Here is an 11164-nt window from a genome sequence, read left to right on the forward strand (position 1 = left end):
GAGCAACACAAATGTACATATTGTCTAAAAAGTGTGTCTGGAAGTAATTCACTGAACACATTTTCCGTAATGAAAAACTCTGTTCTTTTATATCTCACATGACACTCTTAAGACTTTGACTTGGGTGATTCATTGTTTTTCATACATATTGGGTTCGAAGTCCATATGTATTTTAGTCTTTTTAATCAAATTTCTCAGAATTCATATTTCATTTAAACTGATCTATTACAGGGTAAATGCAAAATGACATGAACTCTAAATATCAAACACTTGGAAAAGAGATCTCCCTTTACTGATTTCATGATCAAAACTGTCTTTTTTTGGCACTTGTTAAAGTACTCATATCTGATACTGTAGAAGAAATGTTCAAGTTCTTCATCAGAGCACGCCAAAACTCTTTAAACAACATTAAGACCAATCTTAATGTGGTTGCCACTGTTGTTTGTTGTTTCTCTACCATGAGAGGGCTTGGTCTAACTATCCAGCTGTCTGTATCTCAGGCTGTGGACAACACTGCCCACTAGTGGCCACTCACGCTTTCTGCACCTCAGGCGAACTGTATTGTATGAGCAGCCCATTACCACATTACACAAACTGAAGGGATCGATGGGCACAGCTTCAGCATTTGAAATGATAGGAATTATGGCTGAGGGCCCACTTAGCATCAGCCATTGCTGCAACATTAAAGGGGAATGTTAAAACTGATCCTTTACTGTTACCTCCAGCCTAACTATAGCCTGAGCCCTGACCCTAATCCTAACCCTAATCCTGTCTTTATTCAACTCACATACAAGCCATATATATGAAGCATTCACCAATTTATACAGCATGGCCACATCTTACACAGAGACAGATGAATTCCTTAATTTCCATCAGTCCTTGCACCAACATGCTGTAGCTATACTTGATAACATTTTGGTATTGCATCATCTCAGTGTGTCTCAACCTGTACAACAGAGGGAGCTCTTCTGTCTTATGTGATTTCACTTTTTGTCATAACAGTTTCTGCATCAAGTAGCCATATTGTTATAGTAACCCCCCCCCCACACACACACACACAGACACACACACACACACACACATATGCACAAATGCACGCACGCATAAACAAAGATTGTACTTTAATTAAAATTAAGTTCAACTGATTCTTCCTTATAACCAATGATACAGTGCAGCCTAATTTGGGTCTCCTCACTGATATTGCCAGTTTTTATAAAGGGTTTGTGCACTTTTCGTAACAGAAATTCAATGTAACTTGAAGTTGGCAAGTAATTCTTCGCCATGCAACACCTGAAATTTTAAAGTTCTATTTGGGTGAAGAACTATTTTCTCTCAGCAGAAGCCACGAAATGCAATCAAAATCACTTAAAAAGAGATATTTTGTGGGTGCACATTGGGGTCCTGTTCATCCTGTCGGGATTTTATTTTCCCATACGGACCGTGGACTATACATTATCCCTTATAAATGATACACTTTATTTTTGGAATTTTAACAGGATAAAAAAAAAGACATCAAAAATCACATTATGCCATACATGTCAATATGTAGAAACAATGTGTTCACAATTTCAAAATTGTGGCATTGATGAAGTGTCAGATGTCAGCCCCTTAATTCCGCTATCATCTCACTTGTCTCTTATTAAAAGGATTTCCCCCCAAAGAAACATACCAACAGACCAGAGACATAAACACGTAATTTGTCATCCACAGAGTTTTTGCAGACAAGAATACGTTGTGTGCTCTGAAATACATAAACAACTGCATTTCACTGGGTTTTCAAGCAGGCCTTCTAGGGTTAGGGTTAGGGTCCACCTGGGTATAATACTTGGGCCCCTCTTATTTAATCTCGATCTCTCTTCAGCAGGACAAATCCTGCAAGACAGCAATATCATATATACTATGCAGAAGACACTCATATTTACTTGGCTCTCTCACCAAACTGACTGTTGTCACATAGATTAATTGTGTTGTGTGGAGCTAATCAGCTGTAGATTACCCTTTGGACAATCATTGTGGTCTGTAACTGAGATAGGCAGGTAGCTGTTGAGAATTGATTTACATTGGTAACTGCATTACCTCACACCTTATGTCACAAACATTATAAACACAAAGATATAGACATTTACTAATATCAAACTCACCAAACTAAGTTTATCTCAGTCTGTTGACTGATAGCCACATAATATCTAACAAAAAGGATCTAATGTGGATCCCAATCTTCTCTAAACCTTTTGAAAGAAGCTAATAAAAGCATGTGGACTTTGTCCCCAAAACAATTAGCCAACTAGAATGTCTTACAACTCATTTTTCAATATAAACTGAGTAGATCTATTTAATCATCAGCTGTTTACCTTGTAGTACCTTGATTAAACGTGAAAGTGAAATTTACAGTGGTATCAAATAGTTTGTGAACTCTATGGATAGTTCTGGATACCTGCATTAATGTGATCAGATCTTTATCTACATAAGTCATACACATTGATAAAGCCAAGCTGGTGGGATATACATTTACAAAAAATGGTGTGCTTACTCAATAATTTATTGACCAAAAGACCCAAAGTTAAATTATCTTTGTTAAAAAAATATGCGACATTCTCCTTATCATCCCTGAGCTTCTCTCAACTCTCTTGCACTGCCTAAAATCAATGTTACTCAGTCCACTATCAGAAGGGATGCATGTATGGGTTCTCTCCAAGAACAACATTACTTCCTGTTAAAAGTTTTAGGCCACCTAGATTAGCCAGAGTACCACTGGTTTTGTTGACAGATGAGTCAAAAAGTCTAAAAACTAAAGTTGTGTGCTTGTTGAAACCCAACATCTACCTTCACTTTGTAAGTATCTCATCCCAAATGTGAAACAGGGTGATGATGATATCATTGTTTGGAACTCCCCCAGGACCAGGACGGCATGCCATCATTGACAGAACTATGAATTCTGGAAGGGAGGGGTGTAATTTCATTGGCTTTTGAGCTCAAATATCAACTACATTTAACTGGTCTGATATGTCTGAATATGTCTGAACACTGCATTGACAGAATATGTATTGACAGAATATTGCTGGCAAAATAGATAAAGAAGAAACCTCAATTATCATATCTCTCTCTGTTATTGTACAACAACAAACAAACTAGTCTGTAAATCTACGTATACACACACACACACACACACACACACACACACACACACACACACACACACACACACACACACACACACACACACACACACACACACACACACACTCACACACGCACACTCACACACACACACACACACACACACGCACACACACGCACACACACGCACACACACACATACACACTCACACACACACACACACACACACACACACACTGCTATAATACAACTATTTTAATTAAGGAACCCTGCAGTCATCCTAGCCCTTGCCTATTGAGAAAAAAACAACCAAAACAAACATTTGTAGGAAGGAGCAGAGGTAAGACTGGAAGTTACTGCAGTACATGTCTGTGATACATAAGTATTTAATATCCCCATATCATGCAAATATAGATGAGTGAGTTAACAAAGCCTTATTAACATATACATATCTCTATTTCCCGACACACATGTATGTGTTGTGGACTACAGCTAAAAAGGTGATGTACCATTTCATTGGGTAACAAGGTGATGTACCATTACATTAAGTAACATCCTATCAAGTTAGCTCCAATAATAACATCACCACCACAAACATCCAGACATAGGACAATGCCAACAGACTTATACTTGAATAACTCAGATCCCCTTCCGCATGCACTGTATCTATTGTGAAAATGTAGACATAACCAGTGTGTAAAATGTGTGGTGATTACAAGAGAAGAAATTACAAGACATGTGATCTTAATTACTTAGTTTCCCCCCTTCGCTGTCAGTCGTAGTATGGTGGGAAGTCATGTGATGGCACAAAATATGAACAAAGAGATGGCAGGAAGGAGAAAGGGAGGGAGGGAACACGGCGGGCGGGAGAGAGAAAGATGAGAAAGAGAATGGATGAGAGAACAAGCTGGGAGAAGTAGAGGAAACGCTGAGATGGGCGAGGATATGGACATAAGACTTGGGGAAATGGAGGACGCTTTAAATAACGAGATGTATGTGGTAAGACATGCACTGGGGGACAAATTGTAAAGCAGAGGAAAGAAACTTTGAAAGAAAATACGGATGGTCTACTTATATTTTCTATCTGAAAGAAACACAGTAAAGGAGCATGCAACCTACAACCATGCTATGATCAACTCTCACTGACTCCTTAAACTTAAATACTGAAAACTAAGCTAATATAAATAATTAATATTTCACACAATTGTAATATGTACCAAAGGCAAGTAGGCATATCACTGCATGGTCATGTGCCAGCGGTAGTGATTCTACCATAAATGCAGTGATAAACCACATTGCAAGCCTTTCCTCTTGTACATTCTGATTATTACATTCTTCATTTAAAATATTTTTTAATTTTCATTGTTGTTTTCAGTCATGTTCCCGGTTCAGGTTTCTGTTCAGAAGCTGTTCTTTGTATCAGCACAAAGGCAATTGTTAGTTATGCCAAGGCTTATGATGTCACAAACTGACCGATATTGTAGAACAAGACATGCATTTCACATAAAACAATCATGGAAAGAAAGGTCCCTTTTTATGACATCTCCCTTAATAGCAGTTGCTTGGCTTTCCATGTAATCAGTATTTATCATTTTCTTTCCCTCTCCTTTCTCCAAAACGTTTGATCCATAATTGTAAGTGATAACTGTATCTTCAAAAGTTTCATTAAATGCATAATAGGAATTAACACCCCACTTTATCAGGAAATCTTTGGGAGAAAAGCTGACAAACACCCCTTGTCATTATCAATTGTCCTGTTTTACTTGCACTGCGAAAAGAGTGAATGTGTCATCTCACAGAACTGATAGAGGATCAATGTTCCGTTAGTCTAGATTAGTCTTTTGTTTAGGCTTGTTCCTGATCTCAGATCTGTTAGCTAGTGCCAGTGATCACTGTGGGGGAGTCTGGTTGCCCAGACCAAGCAGTAACCCTGTTCCAACTTTATCAGAGATAACCACACTTACCCCTCCCCTCATATCCTTTCAAACTCTATTGCCTACTGTCCACACACACACACACACACACACAAACAGACAATTACATTATGAAACATTTTCATATTTTGGAGACAAGGTAGTACAGCTACACCGATATTGTAGTGTGTTGTTCAACGTCTTAGCTTTATGTCATCATGTTTTTTTTTTAATCTGCCTGAAGTTTTACATAAAGTGAACCCTTCCTAAGAGAGAGCAATGTGACGTCCTATCCACAAAATACATTCTAAAATCCGTTTTTTTTTTTAGTTTATTTAATGTTGTTCTACCCCACCGAATTTGACTCTAACGAAGTTAAGTGCAGTAGTACATGTCATCACTCTTGGTAAAACGTAACGGCAACCGGTGGCTCAGCGAAGACTTCTACAACATCCGGGCATTCCACAGCCCTGCGCAGAAACGGAATGGCGGAGGTGAGTGAACGAAAGGGTTGGGGGAGGAGGAGAACGATTAAATGTCTCTTCAGTTCTGTCGTGCTCGTGTGCTCGAAACGAACTAGGTTGAAGATTGTGGTGTTTGCATTGAGGTTAGCTGGGTTTGGACCCGCTTGACACACCCAGGACTTTATAACGAGGAAGTTAAAATGGGGGGTGTCCGTCCCCGTCTTGCCTAGTCGCGTTCGTTGCGTTGGAGAATCATTCCCAGTTTGCCAGATAGTGCGCTATAGAAAACAATGGGAGACCCGGCTTGTTGAAGGTGCTGAATTTGTCCCAGGTGCGCAACGATAGGTAATTCGGTTGACAGCGAACTTAGCCTACTTGCGGGTTTCGGCATATAACATGAGGCTTTGCCCGCATGATTTCGAGACTATGCCGTACCACAACAACTATTTCCTTCCTACTCCGGTTATGAGTCAGTAGTATGTTCAGCACCGACTCGTAGGAAAGCGCCTTGGTCAAAGATTCCCGGATTTTAAAGTCGAGGGGCTCAGTTGTTAAAGACCTCCAACTTTCTCGTAATTAACCGCGTGTTGAGTTTTTGGTGATGTCTGACTGACTGCATCTATCCCATCAAAACTTTGTTTTAGAGTAGTATGCAGTGTGGCAGTTTCTCTTCAGTAGAATGGCCTTCGTTATTTGCCGAGTCGGATAAATTACTCATTTTGAAAATTCCTTTGGAGAAGAGTTTAGGTCATATTTTCAGGAAGGCTAATTGCCAGGGTATTCACTGGAGTTGTAATCGCCTGGACACGAGCACACGTAGATTAGATGCAAATTGATAATGCCACCCTCAGAATTGAGTAGTCTGTAGCCTATTACTTGGAAAATATAGGCTACTCAGTTAGGCCACTATGATTTAGGCTGGAAATGTCATCTGCAATTCTGGATTACCCAAATGTTTAATGTAATCTGATTAACTACTTTAAAATTAGGCCTGCTTTTTGATTAGTAAAGCTATATTTCAGACTATTTATGAAAAAACGTGTTGTGACAATATAGACACTAAGAAAGCAAAGTGAAATTTGTATTTATTCAGTTCTAATTTGCCCCAGTTGCAAGGTTTTGTGTCTCCATGAATGAAAGGTAGAAATCTTAAAAATATTGATAGTGAGTATTGTAGGCCTATGCAATATCTGTTCCACTCAAATTAACATCTTGTCTTGCTTAAAAGGTGGCTCTAATGTTGACTTAATGTTGAATGTTAAGATAACAAACTCACTGAATGTACTTGAACCTGTGAAGATATGCTATTCAAATTTACATGAAAATCTCTCGCAGAAGATTTATTTGTGGAATGCTACTAAAGGACTTCCCTTATCCTGGAACATGCTGTTATTACCTAATTACATATGGAAGGTTCTTTTGAGAAGAAAGTTTTAAAAATCAACAAAAACTGAGATAAAGACTGTAATCTAATTGCACATGAGGGAATATTTAAAAATGCTCACTGTGTGGATTGCATCTAGGTCATTTGTCTTAATCTGATATCATAATCCAGATATGTAATCAGGTAACCAACACTCTTGACCCTGTAGAAATTTGCCATTTTCTCATACCCTACATAAAAATGTTTAGCTAATTTTGCTATTTCCATCTGCCTCATCTGATTGATTATGTGAGTTTTGCAAAGCTGCAGATCAGGGTTATGATACAATCGCTAGTGTGACTATACTTTAAACCGTGTTTTCTGTCTTAATTTCTGTCAAATGGCTCATCAGGACAAAGAGAGTTTGTGACTACATATAATCTGAACTTTTGCTTAAATACATTTTTGCTTTTAAGGACACATTTGATGACACTTTGCCTGTTTAAAATGCAACAAACTACCTGCCCTCTAATTGGATTAAAGGGGATCAACCACTTCCTTTCCGACGTTCCTCTCTCTCTCTTTCTTTCTCTCTCTCTCTCTCTCTCTCTCTCTCTCTCCCTTTCTCTCGCTTTCTGCAGGTCCGATGGGCTCAGGAGATCTCAGTCACTGTCTGTCATACTTTTTGAGCTGGAGAAATGAAGAACAAGTGTCTGCCACAACCACCAGGTCCCTAGCAAGGGTCTTGAGGAGGCCAGGGGTCCTGCACACAGGGGCTGTAGAGATGGCGTCTCACCCCCACACAGTGAGTGACACTCCTCAAGCCTTCGCACCCAGGAGATCTTCCCTACTGCAGAAGTGTATATATACACCAGGCAGAGAGAATGACTCTTCATGAACATTTGGATGTTTGAATGGGGTGTATTCAATTCAAGTGGCCATGAAGTAATTTAGGAGATTAGACCTACTTCAAGATGACTAGGTACCATGGTGTCTGGAAATGTCATATTTTTTGGGTCTCACTTTGATCTCTCTGTTTGGCCACAAATAATCTTTGATTTTTTGTTATTTTGTGCTGTGACCAGCTAGTTTTGTGTATAAGTCAAAATCAAAAAGATACCAAGCATTAATTCTTCCAGAACCTCTTAAGAGCAAACTGAGCTGTTGCTTTTGCAAGCCCACTTCATATAAATCTTCTGGTTAAAATCTAAAATTGATCTGACATCATTGATTCAGACCTAAAGTTCTTGAATTCAAGTGTCAGCTTTGCATACCTGTGGTTGTATGGTGCCAGAGGGTGTCAGAGCAATGCATCACCTGTGAAGTCTCAACCAGCTAGAGTGGTATCATTCAGTAGTTGTTGTAATGCTATTCAGGATTTGGTTTGTGTTATAAAATACTTTTGCAATGCTGTGGTATTAATGGTAAAGTCATCCTGGCTCTACTCCAAAACCATGCTTAGACCCTTTCCTGGGCCCTTAGCTGTATTTATGGACCTACTAAGAGCTTGTTGTGCACAGGCAATTTGTAATATCTTTAAAGGGTCTTACAGATACTTATTGGCTGTATTGCTGAATGCTATCTCTTTAGATCTTTAACAAGACTGCTAGTCTGCAAGCCAGCTAACTTGATCAATGCCACAGGAAGCAACACTAAGGAGTTTTTGTCTAAACGTAGCAAGGTAACTAGCTAAAAGCCAACAGACTTGTCTTGTAAGTACCAACAAAAGCACAGTTGGCACAAAATCTAGCTAGCTTCCTAACTAATGTAATGGATTGCAAAGCGACTTCAAGTGGATTAACTGGGATGCTAGTGGGAACGACAGGTGTGTTAATCTGTCCTTTATATGACCATATACCATTGTGATGAATTTAAGGATAATGCAAAAACGAGTTTGCCAACAAACTTAAAAACAGGTCCAATCTAGAATAATGTTCCTTGAAAGATGGTGGTTCTAAGTTCAACCTATTCTACTAAAGAATGAAAATAAACCCAGAATGGCCTTCTTTGCGATATTGTTCTTATTATTCTTGAAGGGTAATGCCCAGCATTTGAGAATTACATTTAAGATGGTTCACTCATTCAGCACCTGAATACAGAATATTTTCAATAACTGTCTCTGAACCAAGCTAGGTTTTGTTTGTGCATGTGAACTGAAGTGAGGCAAGGACAAGGAACTAAAAACAGAATTAACCCCAGCCCTGTAGATGGTACAAACACAAGGTCCCAATCACTGTCTTGATATTAATAGCTAGATATATTTCATATGGACCATCAAATTCATCAGCAGCAGCTTCAAAAGGTCTGCATCCATTTGTCAGTCTGTTTACTATTTTGTAAAATGGTGGTGTTGCCATTTAACTGACCAATCCAAGGAACTGTTTTGCTCATACAAAGACACATGTGGACTAACGAGACAGACCATTAGAGATAACTGTATTGCAGTACTAGATCTATAGAGTTAGAGTTAGAGCTGGTATGTCTGTGTGTGTGTGTTTGTTTGTTTGCTTATTCTTCTCTTACGCATTGTGCAGGGCCGTGAGATGTCTCTGGAGGAGCTGCTAGCGCTCTATGGCTATGACATGCCCAACCCACTCATCCAGCAGGAACGAGAGTCCAGTGCACTCACAGCCAGTCTGCCAGACATCACGCTGAACAAGGTGAGCCCTGTAACGCACAACTCCATACTCAGAGCCACTGGATTGTACCAATGAACACTGGCACTGTTTCATAGCATCCTTCACATCTCAACATTCACACATAGTTTGTAAACAAATACAGTTTGTGTCAGTCCGTAACTAAATTAATTTGGCCCATGAGATAATTAAGTGCTATAGCTATGTTATGAGTCCGTATTTGAAAGAACGCAGCCTTGGTCATTGTCCACACAAGGAACATACAAATAGTTTCCCCTGTGTTGTGTTGAGTTATTGATGACCCACAAACAAGACAAATGATTTCAGGCCTTTATGAACAGGATCACAGATATGCTGTGGTAAATAAGGGTTTTCTCATCCCAGTATATACATTTTTGCTCAGTTGGCCAGTTTGACCTTAAGCGGAGCGGTATTCTGTCAACTGTTATCTAAACACAACCATTTGATCTGTAGAATGCCAAGCGGTATTACATCTATAAGTGCGGAGCAGTCTCACATGGCAGTTCCTAACATACCATGTGTCCTTGAGAGACTGACAGTGTGATTGCACCTTTGGCAGCAAAGCTTGATAAAACCATAGCATAACATGAGAATTTTCCACACCACATTGTGAGCAAAACAGAAACTGTACACGTCAGTGATGAATCTCACAAAGGTAATGGCACATATATAAATTGACTTTGGGTTGATTTTGAATCCATTGGAACAGCCTTTAACCAATCAGCATTGAACACTATGGAATTGCTATACTTCCTACTTTGCCACTAACGTTGCAAACTGATATATTTACCTTTTCCCAAACACCTTGGGCAGTAAGAAAACAATGTATTTTCCCATGATAAATTATTGTACACATTCTTCTTGCTACGGCTTCAACTCTTTGATGTAGTAGTGTTGCTATTAGGGGTGACGCGGAATAGTGGACTATTCAGCGGTTCGATCTAAGGAGCCTGATTCGACTACTACTCTTACAGTCGAATCATCATGTGGTAATGGAAAAAGAATAATTCCATTTCGACTGTATGGGGGGTGCTGAACGTCTATTTTTATAAAAGAGTTGCTTGGTTTCTCCCAATTAAATCAACTAAGTTGCACTATCCAATTTTCAGAACCATCAGAGCAGCATTTTTCAATGTTTTTAGCTACCTAATAGCTTACAATGTCAAAGATGGTACAAAAAAGTAAAATGTAAGTTGTGTCAACAGCTTCTATTATACCACTAACATGGCCTACCGCTTAAAAAGGGTTAGTAACATACAGGTTCGCCAAGAAAATCGTTGGGCTAAAAAAAATACTTTTGTCTTGTCATTCTTGATGTAGGCATATCATATGATAGAGGGTCTTATAGGATATATTATTTTCTGTAGATGCACCCGCTGTACCTCTACGGCCCCAAGATTAACACGATGTGAAACTCGATGTGAGACCACCACTCTCCAAGAAGAGGAAAAGAGAAATTACTGACGAGCATGCAGAGTTCATTGCACTTGACATGAGGCTGGTGTACACTGTTGAAGGCCAAGGTTTTTTAAAGAGTTAATACGTGCACTTAAGCGGTCCAAAACCATTCCCAAAAGAGAGATGGTAATGCAAAAGAATGAGAGAAAGAATGAGATACCCAAAACTGTCGAGAGCCACAGCAATCCATC

At 39.2% G+C, this 11164-nt stretch overlaps 1 protein-coding gene across 3 annotated transcripts; it reads left to right on the plus strand.

The window, feature by feature from the left end:
* Nucleotides 1–5200: 5200 nt before the first annotated feature.
* mier2 (mesoderm induction early response 1, family member 2) lies at nt 5201–10961 on the plus strand. Of its 3 annotated transcripts, XM_031575396.2 has the most exons (4): nt 5202–5525; nt 7500–7663; nt 9393–9518; nt 10883–10961. In XM_031575396.2, exons 1-4 carry the CDS (start codon nt 5423–5425, stop codon nt 10925–10927), a joined length of 438 nt encoding a protein of 145 aa, XP_031431256.1. In that variant the 5' UTR covers nt 5202–5422; the 3' UTR covers nt 10928–10961. The 3 variants fall into 3 exon arrangements, 2 of the variants coding, with proteins under 2 accessions (XP_031431255.1, XP_031431256.1); XM_031575395.2 differs by having other exon boundaries at nt 5201–5525; nt 9393–10961; XR_004164506.2 differs by lacking the exon at nt 5202–5525 and adding an exon at nt 5645–5840 and having other exon boundaries at nt 9393–10961.
* The last annotated feature ends 203 nt before the right edge of the window (nt 10962–11164 follow it).

Source organism: Clupea harengus, chromosome 10 (genome assembly GCF_900700415.2).
Source record: "Clupea harengus chromosome 10, Ch_v2.0.2, whole genome shotgun sequence".
NCBI lineage: Eukaryota > Metazoa > Chordata > Actinopteri > Clupeiformes > Clupeidae > Clupea > Clupea harengus.